We start from the raw sequence: 27,791 nt of genomic DNA on the forward strand, positions 1-27,791 counted from the left end.
TGCACTCACACCTTGCAGCTTAAGCACCTGGCTTGGCAGCCCCCGAACTACTCTTCACAGCTAGATGAAAGAGCCTTGACAACTCAATCAACTCTGAATTAGCACAGTTATTCTCTATGACCAAATGGCTGCATTCACTAGGTGAGTTGACTTACTGAGATGACCCTGATTGAGCTGTGTAATTTTCACACATCTTGCAGTTGCACACACAAGTAGCAATTATTTGAGACGAATGGTGCTATATTTAAATTGTGGACCACAAAAAGTTCTGCTTTCATTTACGCCAAACTCATACCTGCTATTATACTATGTACATTTCAGTAACAATAAACGGTTTGTCTGTTTTTCTCTTTATGGCAAAGACCAGTGAAAAGCCAGTAATTCTATTTTGTGATCAGCATTCTGCTCAGGTAGAAGTTGGGCACAGCAGACAATAAAATGTGAAGTCACCAATATACCTTTAATCAAAATAAGAAAGATAAGGGTGCCCCAGTGGCCAACACCTAGTCCAGCCAATTTGTTGCATGTCACATTTGTTCCCTATCCCTCTTTCCTTTGTTTACTCTCATCGGTCCACTGAGAGTCTCTATATAGAGACATAACAATTGTCCCCAAACATACAGTACCAGGGAAAACAAGTACAGTTTGTAACAGATTCAACACAATTAACTAGAATGTGAGGGAGATGTCAAACAAGTCCAGTTCATACAGAGCCACACTGTCCCAAGTGTGGTCTCATTAATGTCTAAAACATGTGTATAGGTTCATCCTGGATGTCTAAGAGTTTAAAGTCTAACAGAAATTCCATTGACAGTATTTGGTGTTTTTTTGCACAGTTTGTGAAGGGCCCTTAGCATGTACCTCCTGATTAACTTAAGTGCTGTTGTGAGTATGAGTTCAATGATTTCAACCGACCATTTGAGTAACATATCCACATCCTCAAAAACTACCTACGAGTGGCACTACAGTCAGCCACTTAAACAATAAGTAGAGCCAGCAGAGCTGCAGAGTACTGACTGCACCACAGGTGTGAATGTGTATAAAGGAGCAGCATACAGACAATCTGAGGCAGGTGATTCTTTGTGTACAAAACAAAATTAAAGATATTAACTAAAGTATGCATTTGCATGGGAAAATTGCAAATGTTAAAGAAAACTGCACATGAAAATTCAAATGTAAATTCAGACCGATAATATGATCTTACCACTGTCTGAAGATTGACCTGGATGACTTCATCTCCAGCATGGATTTTCTTACAGCGGTCAGCCAGGGACTGAGGGACGGATAGAGGGTCATTAACTGCTGCTCCATTTCACTGTCATGACACGGCTCACTGTGATACAACCACTTCACTCTACATAGTACATCTCAAGGAAGTGATGCAAAAAGCTACATACTGTATATGATCACATGGACGCTTGTACTTACTCCTTCTGTTGTCCCGGTGATTACATGCAAACCATCGTAGGTTGACTTGATGTACATGCCCTGTGGGAAGATAGCAGGAATATAAATGATTGCATTTTAAAGCAAAAATCAGGCTCATTTACTGTTAGACAATATATATCTCGGCTTAGCCATACAGCCATTTGCACAACAGACCAGGGTCATTGCATATTTGCAAATCTTAGCAAATTTTTTCCAATTTGTACTTATCTCAAGAATTATTTTTCTGTGGCAAAAGACGTGTGTTTTTTACACTGAGCTCAGGTAAGCCTGATCAGACAAACGTCGGGATTACTACATGAAGTTCCTTAAATATTAATCGAGTTAACTTTTCAAACATACACAGCACAATCTTATCTAATGCCTTGTAGCGGGTCATATTCAAATGCTCCTTCAAGCAGATTGAATAGAATATGGAGGATCATTCTTCTGCAAATGCTGTCTGTTGCAGAAAAGCTAAAACTCAAGGTTTTCACTAAATATGGTTCTAAAGTGCATCACAAGTGCACATACCCCCCCCCCCCACACACACACACACACACACAGATACACAGAAGCATCATGCCAGTCTTCAAGATGAGTGTAAGAGGTTTATTTTTAGGCCACTTGGCCCACTGTTGTGTTCAGGTCTCACTGAACGGATGAGAGAACTTCCATGCCCCCTGCTAGCATGTGTGTGGGGGTGGGGCCTTTACTGTGGCCCCAAGCAGGGCGCTCGTGCCCGAGTGTAGGTCAGTGCAAAGATGGGAGTCCAGCAATTTGCTGATGGTTATACAGTGGCAGCAAAAAATAAGACACTTCTCTGCTTCTTAACACAGTTTCAACAGTTCGTCCCACAAGTAAATGCAGAGAGAGTCATTTGTTGAAATGCAATCTGTAAATTTAAGCAATGTGTTGTTTGGCTAATTTCAACAAGGACAACATGTTATTTTCTTGTTGCTCTTCATAAGCTGACTCATATGCCCACAAGCTCAACAAAACCTAGTTTGGGGACAGCAGCGGTGAGATCCTTTTAGATACTAAACAGGGTCTCTGTTTTACCTCAATAGTTGTACTATTTGGGAATGTGAAATGATATCACAACTAAATAAGTCAACAGCTACTTGTCTTTTCAAAAACAACGTTGAGGATACTCTGGATAACCAGATGAAAACCTTAAACGGCAAGTTCTTCTTTGTATGAGCCCCATGTAACAGGGGACACAACACTATTTCTGAAAAGAGATGTTTTAGATTTTTTCAAATTTGGGCTCAGAGTGTTTTGTTTTAGATTTTTCAAAATGTGGGTTAACCAACTCATTTAGTAACAAACCCAAAGAAAACAAAAACAGGCAAAGTTAGTATGAGTGACTGAGCGGTCGAATTAACTCAGTGAGTGAGTTACATGCGGCAAGATAATTTACACATGCCTTTCTTTTTTAATCAAACAGAAGGCAATATGGAGTCAAAGTCATGCTGTTGCCATCTCTGTCATGATGAGCATGTGTCACCAATCATCCAGTATTATAAGTAGCTTTGTACTTTACTTTTTTGGAAGATTTTTCCTGTGTTCATTTCCTCAAACCTGGAAAACAATTTACAGCAACATATTGAGGATTTAAATATATTGAGCCGTATTCAAGTGCAATGAAAAGTAGACTTATATGAAAGCCTGCTTATATGCAGGTCCCACATGGTCTCACCGATTATTGTGTTTACCATGAAGGAGAGTCTGTGCAGTGTGATGCTATGTTCAGTAAATAAATACCAGCACCTACATTTTGGGAGTTTGGTCCACAGTAACCACCAAGCATGTAACTGGATGATTGACTCCATTGATCTAGCACTTCTATAAAATGACTGCTCATCAGCCACGTACACAACTTTGGTGAACCTTCTAATTGAGTTGCTAAATGACATACAGTCATGCCTGAAATTATTCATACCCCTGGTAAATTTTGACTTAAAGTTACTTTTATTCAACCAGCAAGCTTTTTCTTAATTGGAAATGACACAGGCTTCTTCCAGAAGATAATAAGATGATGTACAAGAGGCATCATTGTGGGAAAAAAAAAAATCTGCTTTTATTTACATTTGAACAAAAAGTGGTATGTCCAAAATTATTCATACCCTTCTCAATAATCAATAGAAAAGCCCCTATTGGCTATTACAGCAATCAAACACTTCCTATAATTGCTGACCAGCTTTTTGCATGTCTCCACTGGTATTTTTTCCCATTCATCTTTAGCATTGAGCTCCAACTCTTTCAGTTTGGAGGGTCTCACTGCCATCACCCTGATCTTTAGCTCCCTCCACAGATTCAATATTGGATTCAAGTCAGGACTCTGGCTGGGCCACTGTAAAACGTTTTGTCTGCTAACCATTTCTTCACCACTTTTGCTGTGTGTTTTGGGTCCTGCTGAAATGTCCACTGGGCCAAGTTTCTCTGCCAATTGCCTGATGTTGTTGTTAAAAATCTTGATGTATTGCTCTTTTTTCATGGTGCCGTTTACTGTGATTAGGTTCCCTGGTCCATTGACTGAAAAACACCCCCCAAAGCATTAACTTCCCACCACCATGTTTGACAGTGGGGATGGTGTTCTTTGGGTTGAAGGCTTCTCCTCTTTTATGCCAAATGAAGGATACATCATTGTGGCCAAACAATTCAATTTAGTTTCATCTGACCATAAAACAGATGACCAGAAGTCTTCTTCTTTGTTCAGATGAGCATTTGCAAAGGCCAAGCGGGCTTTTGTGTGCCTTATCTGGAGAAGTGCCATCCTCCTTGTTCTGCGTCCAAAGAAACCCAGCAGTGTGCTGATGTCCGTTGGATTGTCTGCAATGAGACGTTGCCTCCAGCAGAGCCAAGATTAACCAGGATGGCCTTGGTGGTGATCCTGGGATTATTTTTCACTATCCACCAGGCTAGTACAGGTGTAATTTTTGGCTTCCGACCACGTCCTCTGAGATTTCCCACCAACAGGAACTTCTTGTATTTTTTTAATAATTCAAGAACAACCCAAAACACACAGCAAAAGTGGTGAAGAAATGGTTAGCGGACAAACACATTAACGTTTTACAGTGGCCCAGCCAGAGTCCTGACTTGAATTCAATTGAGAATCTGTGGAGGGAGCTAAAGATCAGGGTGATTGCAGTGAGACCCTCTAAACTGAAAGAGTTGAAGCTCAATGCTAAAGAGGAATGGGAAAGATACTAGAGGAGACATACAAAAAGCTGGTCAGCAATTATAGGAAGTGTTTGATTGCTGTAATAGCCAATAAAGGCTTTTCTATTGATTATTGAGAAGGGTATGAATAATTTTGGACATGCCACTTTTTGTAAATGAAAAATGTCAATAAAAGCTGACATTTTTTCCCCTCCAAAATGATGCCTCTTGTAAATTGTCTTATTATCTTCTGGAAGAAGCCTGTGTCATTTCCAATTAAGAAAAAGCTTGCTGGTTGAATAAAAGTGAGTCTAAGTCAAAATTTGCCAGGGTTTTGAATAATTTCGGGCATGACTGTACATGCTTCAAGGCCATGAGAGGAAGTATGTTGATGCAATGTTGTAGTTTATATTTCTTCTACATGGAAATAACCAGTATATTCAATTAAACAGGTGACTCTACTTTGTATAAGCAATGTCAAAGGTGACACCAGTGGAATTGCTTAGTATTTACTTTCTTTTTTTTTTAAATTAATTTGTAATTCAAAGTCACATAACATATAACCTAGGAAGAACAACGCTTCACAGTACATATACTGAAGAAAATATAGATTACTCAGTAACTTCAAGTTATTATTTTATCTTTTTCATAATGCAATACTGTGGGCTATATGTCCAATCAACAAACACAATTTCTACCAAAAACATCTTCATTTCTGACTAATTCCTTAGTTATTGCATTACAACCATTTCCTATTACATTTCCTATTACACCAATGTCCCGGCTTTATTGTTTAATTACATCTCGCAACTACTTGTAATTAAGAAGTCAATTAATTTGAGAGGTTTCTGCTTGACTAACACCACAGACACACACAGAGTATCCTCTAATGACATGTTGGGTAGAATGACCAGTGAGAAACTTCCTCCCCAAAATGTGTGTTTCTTTAAGTCTGACTGACAAATAGTCTTACCAGTCCTTCAGTAGATTTTATGTTGGCGAGCTGCACAACCTCCAAATGTGCAGCCTGGGACACCATGGGATCCGAGGACAGAGAGATAATGTGGTCGCACACTCCGGACAGAGTCTTGCACTGGGGAGGGGAGGACGTACCAAGGATGAATTCAATCTTAAAGTGTGTGCATTATATTGAGCTTAATATGCACTCAATCCAGCATAATAAAGTGAGCAACTCACCACATGCAGGATTTTGTTTTCTGTTTCGTACACAGAGCAGTCCTGGGGAAACATTCAGAGGGCACTGTTATACCTCAAGAGAATGTGTCAAAATGGAGTTATTATTGGCATTTCTGCTGTAGGTGGATATAAGCAAAAGCCGAGCAGCTTGGCACCTATAACCCCCAACACTCCCACACAGGCAGGCACAAACACAAAACAAATGAATCACCAGTGCGGAGGCATGTCTCGTTCTCTCTCTCTCTCTCTCTCTCTGTTAGTCTTCCTCTCAGCCATCAACTCTCTCTCTCTATCGCCCTCTTTCACTGGCACCATCTATTTTTCCCCACATACATATTTCTCTTAAACACATTTGATCTAATCTGTGTCTTTAGTTTGGAAAATATCCATATGTCCATAAACATGCATTTTAGTGTATGTTTATGTCTGAATGAGGTTCATAAGACGGCATATCTGAGATGAAAAACAAGTTAGGAAGGGTATTTTTAAGGCCAAGTTCAACTAAAATACTCATAGTTCTTACATGCACCAGCACTTGCAATTCATAAAACCAGATTTTTTTTGCATAAACAGAAGTTTATTCAATCTCATGTCAGCGATAAGCTGATCTGAAGTAGCAATATAAGTTCATTTAAGACACTTTTAATAGTTTAACTGATTGCAGAACATTGTTGTACCATATATATAAATATGGACCCAATGCTTGAGAGAAGTAGGAGCTGTGTTAAGATATAAGTGGCTCTGAACTGGATATTTAACCAAGGAATTAAGTCAAATCTGACTGAAGCTGTCTTGAGCTTTTAAAAAAACATTCACATCTATTGTAAGTGTATAATTTACAGATGTTTCTTAAACTATGATTACTCTTGTCTATTGGAGTTTTTTTTTTTATCTCAAATTCGCTTTACCTGTTGTACAATAGTGGTGAGTTCAAGACACAGCTGGATCACGTTGTTTCTGGTGACAGAGTAATCCGCCACTGCAGCAAATGGAGACCTGAAAAAGAAGGAACACCTGGAATGAACCATTAGATCATTCTTCCTTTGAGACTAAATCATTGGTCAATCTGGTGGAACACAACAAAACGCGCACACGAACAGAAGCACACACACACACACACACACACACACACACACACACACACACACACACACACACACACACACACACACACACACACACAAACAACTTACACACACACACTTTAGGTTTCCTTCATTCAGGATGTAAACATGAGCTGACACTCTGGCAAGGTTGGTCACTCTCACTAATAAACTTGTGTGTACTGTGGAGCACATTAAACCCGTTTCCGAAGCAAAGGGATTTTGTCAATAATGACGCATTCCAACATGTAAAACAAACCACCCGATATTCAATTAGAATGGAACATGCACACTATGTAGAAGATGATTAAAATGGGAAAAAGGAAACGAATATTGACTGAATTACTGTTTCTGTTGGACTTTGAAATTGATCAAACACACACACAGACTTAAACACATTGGCACAATCCAACAGAGAAGAAAGGAAGGGATAAAGCGTCACAAAAATAGACTTGCTTAGTGCCTTTTTGGCCACCCTGTCAAAGTCGTCTTATGTAAGGCGTTTACTCATCTGTTCAAGTCAACTGATTGGTCATGGACATAACGTAAAAAACAATCTCCAAGTCTGTACTTGGTGAATACACACTAGAATCTCCCATAAACACACTATGTGAACCAATGCAAGATGCACAATAATTAAGTCTCATTCTTTTTTTAAAGACCATTTCTAATAATTTTATAATAAAAATGTTAGTTAACCCATGAAAACTCATTTTTCAATCCTGTAGCTTTATCATTTTTGCTTTAAAAAACGATTCACTGTCATAAATATGCATTTAAATGAACTCCATTACTTGACCAAAGGCCAATTTTTTTTTTATCTCAGCAGTGCAAACTTTTAGACTATATCAGCCAAAAACCAGTGCTGCTTCTGTAACGCTGAGCTTCATACATAATATTATGCATCATTGTATCAGTGGTTGTATCCAAATATACACACATATTTGAACATGTTTGTAAATGTACAAACAGGTGCACCTTTTTGCTAATCTCACCTGTCCAGCCACGCCAGAAGGCTTTTGGCTGCGGCGATCAGGTCCACCACAGAGGTAAGGAAGTCGTTGGGGAGCTTGTGGGTGGCTCGCCCGTCATAGTGGCCGCTGCGCCGCCTGCCTGTGATGAAGTTCTGCAGGTTCTTGGCAGACGCATTCAGCTTATGAGAAAGAGTCTTCAGATTCTCAGTCTCCAGCCCGTAATTCTGAAAAAGGGGAGAGAGGAAAGTCATTTTGCTCTATTTTGACCAGTTTGTCAGTGTTTGTTTAAAAGGTGGAGTCAGCGATTTTAGAAGTATTCTTGTTGACATTCACTGGTTTTTTTGACAGGAAGTGATTTTGACAACGAGTATTCTCCAGGATCGTTAACTCAACCTTTAACTGCGATACATTCCGAGAATTGTCTCCAGTGTTTAACCAATTGTGGTCGTGACACTGCCCCCTGGGAATGAAAAAAAAAAGAACTATGGCAGAGGAGCCCACCATGTTGGATTACTGAGGATGTCCAGCTGTCACTTTGCATGTCTAGGGATGGCAGATAACACTCATTACATTGAACGTCGAAGCGCCTGTGCGGGCCTGTGCGGGCCTCTGTCACGTCAGACTTTCTTGGGTGGGGAGAGAGAGCGGCAGGAGGGCCACTAATCATATTTAATACAGCAGAGCCCGGGAGACTAAAAACTAAATCCCAGTTACATAAGGAGCTTTGGGGCTGAAGCAAGCCCCCCCCCACCCAGCAGTGCAGGATGAGAGGACTTTTGATTCCGATTGCATCTGTGACCTCGGTACACTAAAGCTCCATCCAGTCTCACTATGTTTCTCTTGGGCTAACACATCTTCATCTCTATTCCACCCTCTCTCTCCTACAACTCATCTATCCATCCTCTACTTTCTCCCTTTTGGAATGAGAGCAACACAGTTCGTTATTAATGTCCAGTATTGACAGAGGCCACCTAAGTGTACTTTCTGATTGTCTGGCTGCCCCTTCAGTGTGCTAATGGAGATATAACAATCTGAAAAGGGGAGGGAATGACATCATCTTAAGAAGTAAATCAGCAGAGGGGAACAGGTGGATAACTCATCTAAAGCCAATTCAAAGAAATAGAGCTTTATATTAACATATAAATTAAAGTAGATTAGACGTGTTAAAAGCTGTGAAAAATCACATTTATTAAGGGAGATGTTCAACAAATGTTTAGCTTTTTTTGTCTCACTCTCCGGCTCAAGAAAAGGCCACAGAAACTGTTCCTGTATCTGTGTGTGCAGTTTTGATTTAGAAAAAAGGCAAAGGTCGCTCATCCAGGTTAGCTCAGCACAAACACTGGTAGTCAAGGGGCGCAATTCCAAAGACTAACTTAACAACATCACTAAACCCTCCTGTGTGCTTGTTGGGACTTGCTTATTTACCACGTTATGTTGCGCTCTATATTTTTTATTTATGTTATGTCATTTTAGAATCATAAATATATCAGACCGTATAGGGAACTTCCTGGTTTCCTTTCGGTATGTATTTGATTCTAAAATGACATACATTGTACAAGTCCCACCTTTTGTGAGTTAACAAATGCCTGAATCACCTAAGATCCCAAACTATTAATATGTGAAAACAATTAAAAGAAGTTTCTACTCCAGATGCTGCAAATTAAAAATTAAAAATAAACTTGAATATACAGCATGTTTCTGAGTTCATGCATTTAAAGGTTTGGAAAGAAGTATACATGATTCAAATAGGTGAAGTGAATTATAAAAGTGAAAATATTTGTTAAAGGCATTCCTCTGGGAGAATTGTTTTCATTTATTCTTTGGTTAAATCATGTGTTTTCAACATATGCACTTCAGTGTGCTACATTATTTATTATCAGAAACGCCTGGGCTACAGACTGGATGAAGAGACCTGATCATGCTGCTGACTTGCATCGCAACTTAACACATGTCTGAGGTCGATGCATTGACATGTGCACGTGTAAATATTAGTTTAGTTCCAGTTGCACAATCAGCAGAGCAGCAGTCATCATGCTAAACGTGTGTTTCTGAGACTAAGAGCCCAAATCACTTGAAGAAGAGGCTATAATCCATGTCAGTACTAATGCCAGCCAGAGGATTTGCCTGCAGATGATGATTGGGCCAGACTACTCTGGTGATGTTTGAAAACAAAGGCAAATCAAAGCATTTTCACATTTGTGAGGTTTAAAGCGCCCAGTGATAATTGAGATAATATTCACATATTTTCACAAAACAATCAAATTCCATTTACTCCTAAAATGGCTGACATTGTTTACTGATTTGAAAAAAAAACATAATTGATTTCAACTGCATGCCAAGAAGATACAGCTAAAACGTCATCGCTATCAGTGAAAACTACTACATATCAAGACTCTTTTTTGGGGTTTGAGCCAGTATACTTTTTAAAATTTGTAAGATGATGAAGCATGTAATGTGCTACAGAAACTTCATTGAAATGCATTGGGTCTGGCTGGGACACTTTGAAGTGACAGTACAGAGCAGAGGAGAGGAGAAGACCTGGCGTGGGGAAGCTTGGGACTCACCAGAGCACAGAGCAGGTCTACAGCCTCCAGTATGAGCTCCTGGTGGCCGATTCTCGACACTCCCAGATCCTCCAGCTCCTGATGGGTGATCCGCAGCAGCTGGTCTCCCCCGACTTTCTCCCTCTCAAAGGTCTTGATGTACTGCTGCAGGCAGTCGTCCAGGCCTGAAGGAACAATGTGATCATTTCTATAATATCAGACCTTCAGGTTTACTTGTTAAAACCTCTATTTACATCATCTTTGTCTTAATGGTGTTTGGCATTTATTGCCTGGCCAGAATATGCAATGGAAGTCTCTAAAAGTGTGAGCACAGGTTGTATTTTATGTCCAAAGCGTGAAACAATCAGTTAGACCCTGCTAGATGCTGCTAGTTGGACTGGTGCTGCAAACGAAAAAAAATGGTTGTGTTTTGTATGCAATGGCAATAAAACTAACTATCAATCAATCAATCAATCAATCAATCAATCAATCAATCAATCAATCTATCTATCTATCTATCTATCTATCTATCTATCTATCTATCTATCTATCTATCTATCTCTATCTATCTATCCAAGAAGTCTGACAGATTCCTCCACGTCTACAGTCTTCTTTTAGTGCTTTGAAACGAGAAAAGGCTTTCAACTTAAAAGGGCCTGCGTGTCTGTGCTGTGCTTGTTTGGAATCTTTCACGGCCGCAGCAGGTGTGAAGTTGTTCAGCGAAGCAGCTGATGAAGTGCAGCAGACTAAAACAAACTGACTGGTTCACATTGACTGTTTTCACCACATCCACTGAGGTTTGCAACTTGAAACTGTTCCAAGGCATGATGCATCAATACAGGATATATACAGGGGGGGGGGGGGTAGACATTAAACTCTAACAGCATCGTTAAATCTAATATAGCAGCATCACTAACAAGACCCAGGAATGAACCTTTTCTCTACACACAGAGAGACCGTTCTCTTCTTTATCTAAGAAATCTTTTCTATAGGTGTTCATGATACCGTGTCCACCCTATAGCTTCCTACGACTGCCCTAATTTGGCACATTGTTGTGTTGTTGAAACCGTGTGCACTTATAAATAACTGACAGCAAATACCTTGTAATTACAGCTGTCAATAAACACTATTTAGCTCATTATAGGGATGCTATTTCCTTAATTATTGATTTATCTGCCAATTTTTTCTTTCATCAATCACTTGGTCGATGAAATGTCTGAAAATTATATCATGCTCATCATAAGGTATAACTTCAATGAACAGAACAACAACATATATAGAGAGGAGCAAAATAACACCAGGAAGTATTGACATTTGTGAGGCTAGAATTATTACTATAGTATTTGCTTAAAAACTAACATTAACAAAGAATGAAAATCCAAATTAAAATACTTCGATTCATTTTCTGTCCATTGATTAATTGACAATCATTTAAGCTCTAACACACTTATATACCTTTGCTTACATATACAGTACATCATAGCTGAGTGAGTGTCACTAGAGAAGTGCTCTGCATTCTAACTGGCTATCCTTTTACCACTGCAGACAGAGAGAGCGGCCTTTGTGAGGATTTTTCTATACACTCGGTCTGCTTCCATCTTCTCAGTGAGACGCAGGCACGCACACACACAAACGCTAACACACACACACACACTCTGACAACTCTCTGCTCATCTTGTCTTTTCATTGCTGTGGACCAATCATGTACATGTGACTCAGTGCTGTGCCTAAACCTGATCAGGCATTCACATCGGGTTTAGTTGGCGGCTAAACGGTAGAGAGCAAACATAGGGAGTTTCATGGTTTTGCATCAAATATAAAGGCTTAACTAATCGGCCTCTTTACCGAGTTAATTGAGACTCATGATGTCAATGAAGTATACCCCATGTTGCCATAGAAACCATGAAAGGGGTTTTGGCAGGGATTCTCCCTGACCGCAGGAACAAAATAAAGAAATAAGTGAAGAAAGGTCATGAGAAATCTATCTGCTGATTTCATTAGCAACGATTAAAACACTCCTGTAGGATTACCACATTTTTAAAGGGCATAGAACGCTATCATGATGGAAACTGTAGAACTAATAGTAACTGCATTACTCAAATTGAAATGATTCACATCAAATAGTGAAATAAAAATTGAAACACTGCCGGTGCTGTTAATCAATGCTCAAGTTTGGAAGGGTTTAGCCTTTTGAAACTGAAATGCCATTTCTTGTATCATACTTGTCCTGCCTGTAGCATCATGTAATATAAAGCTCCTCTAGCTGGAGTATATACTGTAGTTTGCTGATTGCCGAAGAATCTTTGCTACATCAGTTTCATGCACGGGTCAGATTATCAGACGTGCTGAGGAGAAATTAAAAGTGCAGCACTGACACATCCTGATCTCCACTCTAGATAATCCACTGGTAATGTGAGCAAAGCGAGATATTTAAGGCTGATAGCATTGTTTGATTGGATTTATGTTAATCGGACTTGTCATTGATCAGTGTGTGTGAGTGTGTGTGTGTGTGTGTGTGTGTGTGTGTGTGTGTGTGTGTGTGTGTGTGTGTGTGTGTTTGTGTTCCACAAAGACAGAGGGCGAGTGTGCAAAAAAGACAATAGAGAAAACAAAGATACGTATAAAGTAATATAAAGTAAGTATATTAAGCCCACATGGTCTTTGCCCCAAAACAGACACATACAATTGATGAAAACAATACTGAAAATGCACCTATCATATGCGTGTGCACTGCTACCATCATGCATTTGTCAGGAACAAATTTTCAGTCAAAGCTGACATTTTCTTCCCTTTTGTGACGAGGACTCTCCTCTTTAAAGCGGCTTTGTCACAGCTGGGACTAGAGCTTCTTGTTCACACAAAACACTTACGGGGGTGGAGAGTGGGATTGTGGGAAGGTCACAGGGTGCCCCTATTTGGCCCCTAGTGACATCACTGAGCGGTATGCTTATAATGGAACCTGTGAATGCTGACGACAATGACGGCCCTAAGGAGCTGAGAATGGATGTCTCCCTCAGTGTCTCTCAGCTCTGCTCTGTCCCTCACTTTAAATTACCATTACTGGGCTCTGGGCACAGAATTGTCTTTGCTCCACTTGTCAGACGCTGAAGAGCTCGCTCTCATATCCAATCTCTTGCTTCCTACTCTTCACATTTCTCACTTGTGCTACCAGCTTAGTTATTTGCAGATCATCTTCTGTCTCATGTGGACTGTTGTGGTCACTCTGTCTTCACCATTCTCCACATTCTATCGCCCCCTGTGTCTCCTTTGTGATTATAAATCCTACATGGAGCTCTACACTTGCATGTTGTGTCTCTGCTGAGCCTACTCACAGCCTGTTTTTTTTCTCCATTTGTGACACACAACTCACACTAAGAGTGGTCAGATATTGGCAATAATCATAGGTCTGAGCCAGCAGGAAAAGCCCTTCAGGCTAAGAATTATGAGTAAGGGTGTGTGTTTGTGTGTGTGTGTGTTTGTGTGTTGAGGCAGTAAAGATGTGTGTAGGCCTATGTTTCATCCGGAGTGTCTCTGAATGGCTGTGGCCTAACACGTGAGCACGTGGCTCTGCAAAACAACAGCACACAATGCTGAAACACTTTACTGTATGACAGACTAACAGCACACAGACTTGGATGGCATCCTGCTACTGCGTTGGACGTTTCCACCGTATACGCTTGACACATATTGGGTAGTAAAACCCCTGCAGGTGGTAATCACTTTGTGGTGCAAACTGAGAAAAAAAGCAACAAATGCAGCTACAGAGTTATCTGTGCTTCTGATAGGTTTGTGTGGGCCATAATGTTTGGAGGCATTATGTTCCTCTGAGGGACCTCCTGGATGAAAAGACGTATCAATGATCTTTTTAATTGTCAAAACTTCATATAGGCCTCGGCCTAATTCTAACATATGTGCTTTATCACCAAACTGGATCCTCTTAGTGCATGTGTGTTGGAATTAGTCCACTGGATGTTTCCCAGATTATGAGCAAAGTTGTGATTTAAATGGGCCCACTAAATGATGCTCTTACGCCTTCCTGAATAGGCTACATGTTTCATCTGAAAACACAGCTGATTTGCTCTCAAACGCAGATGGATGGGCAACACATTGGGTTTCAGTGCACTATGAGGTTTTCAAATTCAAACTATTTAAACTAGGCTTCCACATGATGCTCTTCCAGTCAGCTCTGACCTCTTGAGGACTTAGAGCATCTGTGGATCAGCATATCGCACAGATGGCTGCACAAGCTCTCACATTAAACATATTGCTCTGATGTTATGTAGCCTATGCATTGCACATGTAGGCCTAAACCTTGCTTTAAAATGATCTTCTAAATAAGTGATAAGGTTAGGCTAATTAGGCTACTCTTGTGTAATTATTGGATCTCCGCTGTGTTTCCCAGCTTCCTGCGGGGCACAAACACAACCCGCGTTAACCACCGCTGGACACAATAGAGGCTTTTATTACGGTTTACTGCCATTTCAATGTGTTCGGCTGAACGTTGAGGTAGGCCTACGAAAGGTCAAATCGTCTGCCCATTGTAACTGTCAGGTACAAATCGATCAAATGATTTCAGCCTGTAATTAAGAGCCTTTCGGAGCCGAGTGACGATGAGGCAGAAAGACGAGGCTCAGCAGGTGTTTTTGTTCTCTTTTGGCATCTCGGGTGAATCCGTTGTGTTGAAATCTCGACTCGCAGCGCAAGCAACATAATATTCGTCGCAACGTAAGCTAGTAGTTTGGCGACATCAGTTTATATTTGGGTATTATCATTATCGTGACTGAAGTCTTACCTTTCATCCAGTCTACCACTTGACTGGAGCTCCACTTGCTCACAGGCTCCATAACCAGTGCCATGGTAGAAGTTTGTCTTGTTCCCGCGTAACAAAAGAAAAACACTCCCAACAAATCCACTGACTCCCCCCTTTTCAAAAAATTTTAAAAGAAAAATCAAGAAACAAATGAAGAATTCAAAAATTAAAAGACAAAGAAGAGGCTCTCGTGATTCTTCACTGCTTGGTTTGGGTGTTTACAAACAAATAGCGGTAGGTCCGAAATGTCCAAAATGTCGCTTTGAGACGCCTGCGTGCAGCCCGGTGGATTTACGCACATTCCTGTGCTGTTTGCTCGCTTGAAAGAGCTCTTTTAATTGTCATTCATGTCAGGCTCAGTGGCGGTGATGCTGGTGGGTCGCTGCTGTCCGACCACCTTTCCGAAATACATCCCAGTACCATCCGGAACAGAGGAGAACAACGCACAGACTGTCACTTCTTACTGGTGTCTGCGAAGGTTGGGTTCGCTCTGAGCATCCTCGCTCATACACAGACATGGAGTCATTGCCCTCACCGTGCGAAGTGTGGGTATATGAGGAGTGATTAATGCCACAAAGAGGCAGGAGGAGCTTGCGCAGGGGATGTGTTTTAAAAGGAACTATAGCATTGCTCGTTTAGGATATGTGGACCTCCTGCCACTTGGATTTTGAGGTGTGGTTATTCGCAATGTTATAGCAGTGCACACCTTTTGACGTGCCCAAGCCTCCATTTTTGATGAGTGTATGCTGTAGGTTAATAGCTGCTAGCTTGACCGGTTTTAAAAAATTACACTGCACTGCACTCCATTGGGACCTCACTAGTTTAATCACACCAAGATTAAACAGGTTTATGATACAAATAAGTCCTGAGTCCATGAACAGCTTGAATGAGTCACACCACTTATTTGTACAGTCCAGGCATGAACTGAAATGAAAATGAAAATAATCTAAATATATCATGTATGCTGTTTTACTGAAGTTTTTAAGGCATCTATTTTGCTTTTAGAAATTCTATGTTTTGCAAAACACTGCAACTACAATTGAAATGATTGGCTAAAGGCCGTTGCACACCGGGCGCGACTCGAATAAACGGCACGAAAAAGCGAATATTTTGGAAGGTGAATTTTGTCGCGTCTCACTTTAGGAAGCGACGTCCCAGGAAAATCGAACTCAGTTTGAAAAAATAAAAGCTGCAAATTCGCGAAGCAAAATTACGGCGCTGGTGTGGAAGCTTGTATTGACTCTGTATACGTTCGGTAATTATTAATAACGTGCGATTAATAAAACATGCACGGTGTGCAAAGGCCTTTAAGGGTTCATGAGAAATGTGGTTGTCAAGCCCGTGGAAGCAATTTTATATTGATTAGTTTTATTTTACTCTTGTCCCTATACATTCATTATTTATAATTGTATGATCTGTAATCCCTCTCATCTTTATTTCTGATGTGTCCTGTCTGGACTTTTGCTATGATTAAATCACATGGGGGCTGACATCATAGGTTGGTTGCAAAACCCTTAACTTCCTGAGGGGTTTAAAATAAACCCATCATATCATTTGCCTCATCCTGGCATCTCCCAGACTCAAATGAGCATTGAGTCATCAAGAGCCAGACTTGATTGATCCATTGTTAGTCTTCCTACCAGTTGACCATGTCAACCATTTGGTATAAAGCCACTCATTGTATATAACTCTGTTATGAAGCAGCTGAGCACAGACACCACTCAGCAGCAGGGTGGAGGCGAGGAAAGAAGATTAGATAGTCTCTGCATGTTCAACAACTTCAGTTCATTTTGTGTCATATCTCTAAACATATCCTTGCACATATTTCAGTTGATACAGAAATCCCTGAGCTAGTGAGTATATAATATATACATCCATGACTACCAAGTACACTACAGTACTGGATTTACTCTTCAGCCACAGTAGGCTACAGGGAAGTGCTGATAAAATTAGCTAAGCGGCTACTCTTATTTCCCCCGAAGTTCAAAATGTATCTGCACCTAGCTGTATAATTACATAGTATTTTCATAGAGCGGTTTGTTTATTTGGTCCTTATTTGAAGAAATCACTAGTCTAAAGTATTCTGTTACACAGCTTCACACTATGTCTGCACCAAATAAAAAATCCATTGAATTATGTTTAGTATAATCTTGATAATTAAATTAAGGTCTGTCCGCTACGAAACCTTGAAACTAAGTCTAAAGCACCATAAAAAGCAGGGAAATATTTAAGTTAACATGAATCTTTAAGTTAACATAAGTGCATGTCCTTGTGCGTAAGAGATTATGGTATTTTGAAAGTGATTGATTTTTAAACAACTGTGTCCATTGCCAAGCCTACCCCCTCTTTCCATCAGTTATTAAAGGAGCCAGTTTAAATCACAAAGTTCAACTTTAATTCTGAACGCACAATCAGCACTGTACTTTTTTTTAAATGTCCATTTCTTCTCTATTTATAAGTGGACAATATGAAAACAACATTAGTCAACAAAAAAAAACATTAAACACAAAGGTTATTTTTGACAAGGATTACTCTGCCTATCCTCAACCCCCTCGGGCACTAATTACCTCTCATACGATCCAATGTTTTCTCCGGCCGTCTTTGTCGCTGCGCACGCCTCCATCACACAAAGCGCACTGTAGCGGTAACTAACGAGACAATAAGGATGCTGACATGCGCCTTGCTTATTTCATGTATTGGTAAACAGCTTAACGTTCTAAGCCTATAGTCCCAGCAATGCCACTCACTGTACATAACATACTACATTTAATCTTGATGCCATAGCATGTGTTTGTTATGTGTGTCAGCAATGTGGTTATATTTTCTTTCTTTCTTTAAAAAATGGGTTCAATAACTCTTTCATTCAGTAGAGTAACTAATGTTTATTTTACAGCCCAAATAAATGAAAAGTTTAATTAAAGTGGAATTAAAGAAAGACCATTTAATTTAATTATATAGCTTATACTGTAAGATCAATTGGCTTTATTAAAATTGCATAGCCTACTCTCCAGAGAGCAAGCAAGCAGCATGAGGTGGCAAAAACAAGAAAAAAAGACCAGCCGTTTATTGACATTTTTCAGTGTTGGCAACGCTATTAGACAGGCAGGTGGATGGGACCCAATCCTAGCACTGACATTCAAGATAATCAATGATCATAAATCAATACAGGGGCAGCAAGATCTCCTGTGTGACGCTTGATAATGTGGCTGTATTTCACCAATAAATGGAAATGAACATTACACATACAATAATGAAATACAAGCAAAGATATACAGCTCTAGCTGCAATGCTTTTTTTTATCATTATGATTAATATTTTGCAGTAAAGGCCTAGAGGCTAAGCCAGAAGGAAGATCCAGCATTACACTGACAATACGCACAAACACTCATGCTAGTTGCAGTTAAATTTGATATACAGTTTCAGCCTTGTCTAACGTCAGCCCATAACTTTGGATTTAAAGACCTTTCTAGACGCGGGATGCAATAAATATGAAATTAATGTACAAATTAAATGAAAGAAAAGTAAAACCATACTCATGATATCTTTTGCCAATCAGCGTATGTTAAAAAAAACTTTGACAAAATGATTCATTGCTCTATAGGTGACACAGACGACTGCCGCAATTATAAAGAAAGCTATATTGGAATTCCTCCAACTGTTCACATTAAGGTCTGTTTACAGGTGTTGGGGAGAAGCCAACAACTATATCATGTGTGGAAAAAGTTGTATGAAGTCTGGGATCAGAAGGGGTTCAAGTGGTGTCAGTTCTTCTCAAATGATGTCACTTGAGGCAGTGTCTGTTGGAGCTCTAGCTTACAAGTTTGAAAAGAAGTGAGCTTACCAGACCTCTGTGGCCCCCTTCTTCATCTCTGATTGAGTGGCTCCTTGCTTGCATAACTCACTTGAATCTCCAACCCGAACTGTTTGCGGTCGAGAAGCATTGTCATTGTAATGAGAATAAGTCTAAAGACAATGTTGATCATTAAAAAAAGCCATCAATGCTATAGGAGTGTAAACCCAAAAACATTAGACTGTTTCAGAAATATTCAAAAGTTCCTCGTTGCACCTTTAGTAATTAATATTATTATAAATTTGGACAAGTAACCCAAGTAATGCAAGTTCAAAATGTCTGAAGTGGGTTACATGGGTTATAGATGCTTATAGCATGTGAATGGGTGGATGTATTACAATTCAAGCACCAAGTCTGAGAAGATAATGAACAGAATGTCATAAAAATATATTTTTTAAAACACACACATATAGGCTACTATACACATGCCTTTCTACAGCAGACATTTTGACTTGTCATCAGCAGGGTAACCATATACTGTAAAACACAGGTGTTAATAACATTAATGAGCCATCATTTATGTTATTAACACCTTTGTTTCTGAAATTGAGCCAGCATACCCAGAGCCAGATGCAGCTGAATGACATTCAGCACTCATCATTATCAATTATTACTTAAGTCTCTGGTTTGCCTAATGCGAGGTCATATTTTATGCAGTAAATTGATAATGAGTCCTTACTTTTTCCTGCATGCAAGTTTTATTTGTTTCTCGGTTAAATACTGTTGAAAGTACATAAACCGTTAAAGGAATAGTTCACCCATACGGAACGGGCATTCTAGCATTATAAAATTGCTATTATAATATAATGAATGAGGTTTTTCTTCCCTCAGTCTTTCCTCAGTTTTCCCTTGGGCCAGCCGTCCTGTTAATCATAACCCTACATGTTCACTAGTGTGATGTCACGCTAGTAAAATGTAGGTTTAGAGAGACCATAAAACACTCTTTCTGCCTTTTCTCAGGCTAGGATGAACCGGTTTCAAAAATGTTTGCACATTTATACTACACAGGATCTCAGAGTTCAACACACCTTCATATTCCTACCAGTGAAGTAGGTCTTTAAGAATGAACTGTTCTGAACTGTAAACTAAAGGGTTTTAGACTTATCAGCACTTTTAAACTCAAGAGAGATGGTCATTTCCATTGGTAGAAGTACAATTAATCAAGGTAAGGTACTTTTGCTTTACATGAGTATTTTCATTCAACTACATATATTTCTCAGCTATAGTCGACTCACTTGGCATTTGCAAACATTTGACATGCATATGATAAATAAACTGTAGGCTATATGAAAAATGAATGATCAAATATGTCCTCAACTCATAACATGTGATGCCTACCCAACAGGATTGAAAGTAAGGAAATGTACCTCCCTCTACAACAGCTATAACATTATAATGCTACTTTAACATTAATGAAGCTGTAATCATAAAGCAATATCCTATAGGCTAATAGGCCTATAAATCAAGTTTTAGTTCGTCCTTCAGATATCATATTTTCATTTAGCCTGCCTAAACGAATGAATGCAGGATTAAAGCCGTAGCCTACTTGTCATTGACTTTACATTGTGGTATTTCTACTTTACCTCAAGTGAAAGATTATCCGTGTCTCTTCTGCCACTGGTGATATTCCTCCTTCTGTAGAGCGGAAGGCCTGTTTTTCACCTTTCAGGTCTTTAGGTGGCAGCAGCCTGTTTTACAATGTCTAAAAGCCCCTCGCCTGACGGGGCGAGAAGAAGAAAACACTTTGACTTCCTGATTGTCCAACCGATACGAAGGTAAATTGTTTCTATTCCAGAATAACTTAGAAAATAATGTATGTATGCACTCATGCGTTTACATTTACAAGTGTGACCATTATAAAGTAAGGTTGTAATTTTGTGTAAAACTTGCCTGCTGGCTTCTTGCTGCACCAGTCTGTTTTTCATTCCCAGGTTTAACATTTTTAGCTAACTTCCTCTGTGGACTTTGGGTCATAAATGCATTTTAAAATCCCGTGAACATTATTTTCACTTGTGTCATTTGGAGTGGCCGCTGTTGGTTAGACAATCGACAATGTATTCCACTGATATTTTAACTGTGGACATGTGGAGACAAAGAGAATGTTAAAATGTTTAAACATTAGCTAACCGTTAGCTAAAGTTAGCACTGTCAGACTCGTATAGATATAGAACACATACGGTACGGAAGGCGGTTAGGACTTGAGAGATATCGCTCATGGACCTATTATGGGGCTTCCCCTCTTTCATTTAGCTCATCAGTGTAGTACTTCCAGTCTTTTCTGTGTCTAATATTTATTCTGTGACACTAATGATCAAAAGCACAAAACACCAACACTGGCATCAGGCACCACCATATAGGCTACATTAACATAAACTGAGCACATTAGGCTACAACAATTTAGGTAATTGCTGTAATCACTGAGTATCATTATTATCATGGTTGTAAACACAAGTTGAACTTGTTGTGAGTAAGTGGACCAGACAATACTGGCTGTATAAAGTTAAGCATGAGAGTTTAATTCAAATCAATGATTTCTCGCGAGGATCGTTACGCTCTGTACAGAGTAGGCATACAGTGCGGAATGATAATCTTTAAGTGGAAACACACAGTGTGTTAATTTCATCATTACAAACTGTTTTACTGAACTTGATGTTGAGAAACAAGAATTGGGCTCAAGCTTGTAAGTGACTGAGAATGTGATTTTGGTGTTTTTACTATTAGTATGCACAGGATTCTTCCCTTTTGTGTGCAAAAAACGTAATCTTTCCAAAACAATCATACAATACTGTCATAGCAAATAACAAAATAGAGTATACAGTCCTTTAATGTTAACAGTTGACATTGTCAAATAAGTTTTAAGGTAATATAATGGACCATCCATGCATGCAATTTACTTTTTACAGGTTAATACAGGAAGTATCATAATGTAAGGCAGGGCAAAGGTTGAATAAGCTTCAAGAAAAATCTAAAGAAACTTGAAAATCTGGTTTGGTAACAAGTTCTTCATGCACCCCTGATTGAGAATTTGAGAACTGATGCGTTTTATTTTCCCATGTTATGTTTTTCTGCAGGTCCAGACTGGTGGCTGTCCTGAAACTAGCAATCGGTGTGCGGATGCTTGACTTGTCATGTTAGTCGTTGGCTGTCCCTGTACGACATGATGGATGACTTTGATTTTGAGTCGAGGTCCATGCAATCGGCCAGCTCTTCCATTGGGGAGGCAGTGTCTGGCAGAGGACAGAATGAGTCTGTTGAAGGTGAAGATGAAGGTGAAGAGCTCTACTACATACCAGAGAGAAGACCTTCCCTTGACCTGGGACCCACTCCAATGGACACGAGCAACTGGTACTGAGACCTATCACTTACTAGCCCTGATGGTCCTCTTTTTCACCGTAGGGTAGTAACCTATACAGGTAGTGAGAAAATATCTAAAGTAGCAGAATAATAACTAGTCTTCTTGAGCTATCATTTGTCAGAACGGACAAACTTAACGGCCTTACGTGCTTTTCTATAGTGGGTGTCTGCCGGATTATGCAGCTGTTTCGAATACGAAGAAGAATTACTATAGAATAAATAACTAAATACATCTTCACCTCACCACTTGATACTGTTGAAAGACTTGAGGAAGTGGTGGATGATGCCATCTTTAGTAACAAGCTTCTTGACCTTGAAGGCCTTAGCTTCAGTAAATTCTCAGAAAGATATAGTTGCAATCTAGAATCCACCACTAGATGTCGCTAAATAACTACTAGATATTACACACTGTACCTTTAACCTTCATACTTGTAGACCCCAATTCAAATACTTAGATTTGACAGTCTTGATGCTGCTTGATTGAGAGCATTAAGCTTTGAATGAGCTACTTATCTACTGAAGCTTATGCTATGGAAGCATGTTATTGCTAGTTAAGTGGCCACCTGAGCAATTAATACAATTTCATTCTGCCATCCCTTTTTTTTTCCAGGCATTTTGTGGACCAGGCCTTGTCTCCAGCTCTGAGCTACAGTTCATTGGCAACTGAGGAGAGCTCAAGCAGAATGGATGATGCAGATTGCTCCTTCACGAGGTACCAAAGGAACAAAGTAGCAAAGTTTAAATCGGTCTATAAATGAGTGGATTCATAACATTAATCCTATCTTTAATTTTACAGTGAATTAATTTAATCTCATTGTGTCAAAAGGAAACTGTAAAGACCTCTCGTATTTACACTGAGCATCATTTGAGTACTCTTGTCATCTTTGTATCAGGGTCGAGCTGAGCAGAGCAGATTCATTCTCAAGCTGCTACTCCTTGGACAGTGACGATTGTGAAAAGAGAATTCCCAAGTAGGAAATACACGCATGGCTTTCGACCTATACATGTTTTTGTGTGTGTGTGTGTGTGTGTGTGTGTGTGTGTGTGTGTGTGTGCGTGCGATGACATACTAGACTGACACTAAAATGTGTTAAAATCTCTCCACTGTGGCCTCACCAGGGTTAAAAGCAAAGATGACACCGTCTCAGAACGTCCTGTACCACCTGAGTTAATCCACGACCCGGACGAGATACCCCATCCTTCTCTGACGGTGAACTTCACTTTTACGGTCAGTTTGTGTTAGCATTTTGTCTTGATCATATTTTCTTAAAAGCAGAACTTTCCTTTGAGTTTAATACGACAGCACTGAATGTTATCCTTCCCTTTGGCATCAGGCTATTTCTGATACCCTTAAGAACCTGACGGATGCAAACTTTAAGAGATTCAAGAATATACTGTGGAGACGCTACCCACAGTCATTCAACGCTCCTCCCAAAACCATGGACTTGGTGGATATTGTGGACCGGTTGCTCGAGCGCTACAAGCTGGAGGTATCTTTGAAGATCACCAAAACCCTTCTGGGGGAAATTGGGCAAAAGAAGCTGGTCGATGCTCTCGAGACTATGTGCCTCAGAAGTAAGTTGGTTCCTGTGTGTCTTAATGGCTTGTTACAGTACATTTAATCTCGACTGAAGGGATGTATTGTGTATTTACTTAAGTCAAAGGAGATCATAGACAAGTGCAACAAAGGCTTTTACTCTTGCTGTTCTGATGAAGTCAAATGCCCCCCAGTTAACCGTCAGTTTGAATGAGAGAATTTTTACTTACTTGAACATTTTCCTTTTTTTTTTCAGACGAAGTACAGTATGATCTACGCAAGACTCTGAAGAGGAAATACGGTGAAGTGAGTGAGGATGTGGCCATGCATGGACCGAAGAGGCCCTTCGAAGATGTCTATACTAAACTCCACATAACGTCAACATGTGATAACGGCCCAAATATTGAACACGAGGTCCTGACTATAGGAAAGCTGGACACCAACCGGGAAGCAGGGAATGTGATTACTCCTCAGTATTTTCTGTGCCCTGAGAGATTGGAGCACTCCAACTTAAAGTTATTGTTGATCATTGGAGCGGCTGGGTCAGGGAAGTCTACGGCGTTCAAAAGGTTAGTCCTGGATTGGGTTGAAGGCCGGTCCCACCAACACATCTATTTCCTGATTCCTTTGCCGTTCAGAGAACTCAAACAGTTTGACGACATCGAGACCTCCCTGGTGGAAATGATACAGACACTCTACCCAGAAACAGCAAAACTGAGGGAGGAGGATTACAGATGCGAAGATGACTGCAAAATGATGTTTATCTTCGACGGTCTCGACGAGCTCAAAGGGAAGCTCGACTTTGAACACACCCGGATGATCAGCGACCAAACGAGTCTTGGCACCCTGAACACCATCGTGGTCAACCTCCTAAGGGGGAGGCTGGTCTACCGCGGCCTGTTCCTGATCTTTTCTCGGCCGCTAGTAAAGCGCTCCGTTCCTTGGGATACGCACTACGACGAGGTTGACGTGCGTGGTTTCCTTGACCCTGAAAAGGACGACTACTTTAAGAAGAGGTTTCAGGACCCAAATCAGGCAGCTCGAGTAATCGCCTACATCAACTCTATGAAAACCATCCGCATCATGTGCCATCTGCCCTTATTTTGCTCACTGGTGGCCGAGGAGTGCGAGCGCTTATTTAGGGAACAGGGGACCCAGGTGGCGGTGCTGCCCAGGAGCCTCACCTACATGTTCACAAAGCTGCTGCTGACACTCACTCGCGTCGTTAGAGAAACAAAGCTTAGCCAGGAGAAAGAGATAGAATTCCTCATGAAACTTGGAAAGTTGGCCTTCAACCTCCTGGAAAAGGGCGAGTTCAGTCTCATCAGGTGCGACTGGAAGGAGGAGGATATCGACGACCTGGAGGCCGTTTCTGACTTTGGCCTGTGCATGCAATTCATCACAAAGCCCCACGTCTTGTGTCTAGAGAAAGTGCTCAGCTTCGTCCACCCCACCATGCAGGAGTACCTGGCCGCCCTGTATGTGTTCCTCTCCTTCAGGAACCTGGGGAAGAACATTCTGGAGCAGCAACTGAAAAGCAAGCTCAGGGTGATGTTCAAGGGGAACAAGGGGATGGAGCTGTACAAGAGCGCCGTGGACAGAAGCCTGCAGTGCGAGGACGGCAAACTGGACCTTTTCCTGCGTTTCCTGTGCGGAATGGCAGTGAAGACCAACCTGGAGCTGCTCAAACCGTTCTGCAGCGCTTCTTCCAAATGGCAATCAATCGTTGGAAATATCGAAACCCTCATCATGAAGAGAATCAAAGAAAATCAGTATCCGGGGAGGAATAGCAACTTGCAGCGCTGCCTGGAGGAGCTGGGTGTGGAGCGTCCGGAGCAGCATCCAGTAGATCCTACTCTTTAAACACCAATCAAGATGAAAAAATCGAACTGATAGAAAAATGAATGTGAACGACTCCATTGAATTCCAGCTGGAGGAAAACTGATGGAGAAATGTGCCTTTCTGATGGAAAAATGCGCGTTACCTATTCAACCAACATTATGCACCATTAGAGCCTTAGAGCCAGACATAATCACTGCTGAAGTCGCGCTGATGCACCAAGCATGTGCAAATCTTTTAGGGAAGTGGGCTAAGTGTGATTTAGTGTGTGCTATTATTGATTTCCAAAAGCCAAGGTATTGAGTTTATTTTTTACTTCCTGCTTTTATACATAGCATATAAAATCAAATATTGTTATAGACTGATAATTCAGTGTTGCCTGTGCTGCCAGTCCGTCTGCTTGTTATGCTTCATATGTGTCTTATAATAACCTGCAAAAGCTTTTTAATTGCACTATTATAACACAATACCGTGAGGAATATGAGTATTGTCCTAATCCAGAGTTTATTTTTAAATATGTTTTACACTAAATTATTGAGCAGTATTTCAGTTTTAAATTGAGTTACTGCTTGTTGGCTGCTTGCATTAACGTTTCAGTACATAGTACAGTAACCCTGATGTGACATTGAAGAACTGGTTTTGTAATTACTTATTCTACATAGCAAAAAGCATCTGTACTCTAAGAAGTTTGTAGTTTACATCTTTGCCATACATTGAAGTGTCCCAAGTCTCCAGTGTATGTTACTAGAGTACTGAAAGTGATACCCATTGGGAAAAAAAGTTTCCTGTTTTTGCATAAATGACACCATTAAATCTCTGGGGAAACAACCACAGGGTTCCGCCAGCTCTGCACACGTGTTTGTCTGTGAATTGATTGATTGATTTGACTTTTAAACTTTGGAGAATATTTCCATATAGCTCAAAAGTATACAAATTTAAGATGGCTTATTGCCAGCAACACACTGGAAAGATACACAAGCATAGCAGATCATTTAGCAATTAATTTTTTTAATATAACATTCCATATATTCTGTAATCAATGATGACAGTTGTTAAGACAGTTTACTGCAGTTGTACCAAGCGTGCATTCAGTTCCTCAAAAGGCTGCCTCAATTTGAATAGGGTAATAGAATCCTCCATCTGCTATTTGGTTTTACCGACAGACTTTTTCTTGTACTCATTCTTCCCAGAGGATCAGGTTAACACTACTCGTCTCAATCAAGGGAAGCCACCAAAAGTAAAATGATGTGCTATTGTTGAACAAAATACACCAGAGGTGTTTTTAAATTTGTTTTACATCTCTTCATCCAACATCATTTTCGCACAGTTCTCCCACACAACAAAAATAATAAATTCACAGATAATGTTGAATATGAGTTAGGTTGCGACTTGCGAGTAAAACATTGCTCAGAGAATTCCACTTCTTCAGCAACATTCAGTGTTTTCTGTTTCTTCCATGTTTTCTTCCTACGTTACAATCACTGCTTGTTGCAGCTAATGTCATGTGCTTTCTGGCCATTCCAGCAGTGTTTGTTACAACACAGGTGAAGGTGGATTTGAGGTCCTCTGATGTGACATTCTTCAACAGCAGACTCCTCTGCAGAATTGCACCCTCCTCTAAAGATGATCTAAAACAAACGGCAACAGGTTGGGTTTAGGATTACGTTGTCCTGGGCCTGCTTTCATAACAGCAGTCTAAATATTTACATTTCAAGAATATAATATATAAATAATATATTTGTTTTACTAATAAGTGCACTTAAAAGTATTTATGCTCTGTTCAGGTGATTTCCTATACTCACTCCTCTGATTCCACTATTCTGCCACTGCTGGCCGTTTCTTCAGGGAAAGAGCCATTGACGAGCCAGTAGATCAGTGCAAAATCATTATCACAATTTGCAAACGCTTCACAGTGAAGCAGCAGCCGCTGACCTGTGAGACAGAAAACATCCAGACCCATTATACATTGTCAGAGCACAGCTAGCTTCAATATA

General features: G+C 40.2%; 2 protein-coding genes across 2 annotated transcripts in view; one reads left to right on the forward strand and one right to left on the reverse strand.

Annotated features, from left to right (window-relative positions):
• Window positions 1-15,263, reverse strand: part of LOC307260984 (connector enhancer of kinase suppressor of ras 2-like) — a gene marked incomplete at both ends in the record, with an annotated part of 31,249 nt that extends 15,986 nt beyond the window's left edge. Inside the window, 8 exons of the mRNA XM_080041405.1 lie at window positions 1,205-1,273; window positions 1,429-1,488; window positions 5,564-5,683; window positions 5,788-5,829; window positions 6,696-6,801; window positions 7,886-8,088; window positions 10,429-10,592; window positions 15,200-15,263. Coding sequence (XP_079897531.1) covers window positions 1,205-1,273; window positions 1,429-1,488; window positions 5,564-5,683; window positions 5,788-5,829; window positions 6,696-6,801; window positions 7,886-8,088; window positions 10,429-10,592; window positions 15,200-15,263 — 828 coding nt within the window. The remainder of the gene's footprint in view (window positions 1-1,204; window positions 1,274-1,428; window positions 1,489-5,563; window positions 5,684-5,787; window positions 5,830-6,695; window positions 6,802-7,885; window positions 8,089-10,428; window positions 10,593-15,199) is intronic.
• Window positions 15,264-20,799: 5,536 nt separating this feature from the next.
• On the forward strand, window positions 20,800-26,634 carry nlrc3l1 (NLR family, CARD domain containing 3-like 1). Its single transcript, XM_080041280.1, has 7 exons — window positions 20,800-20,842; window positions 22,139-22,412; window positions 23,032-23,133; window positions 23,315-23,392; window positions 23,541-23,649; window positions 23,756-23,996; window positions 24,215-26,634. The coding sequence occupies exons 2-7, from the start codon at window positions 22,225-22,227 to the stop codon at window positions 25,819-25,821; spliced, it is 2,325 nt and encodes a 774-aa protein (XP_079897406.1). The 5' UTR covers window positions 20,800-20,842; window positions 22,139-22,224; the 3' UTR covers window positions 25,822-26,634.
• Window positions 26,635-27,791: the final 1,157 nt, after the last annotated feature.

This window comes from Ammodytes marinus (genome assembly GCF_949987685.1).
Source record: "Ammodytes marinus genome assembly, chromosome: 14".
Classification (NCBI taxonomy): Eukaryota; Metazoa; Chordata; class Actinopteri; order Uranoscopiformes; family Ammodytidae; genus Ammodytes; species Ammodytes marinus.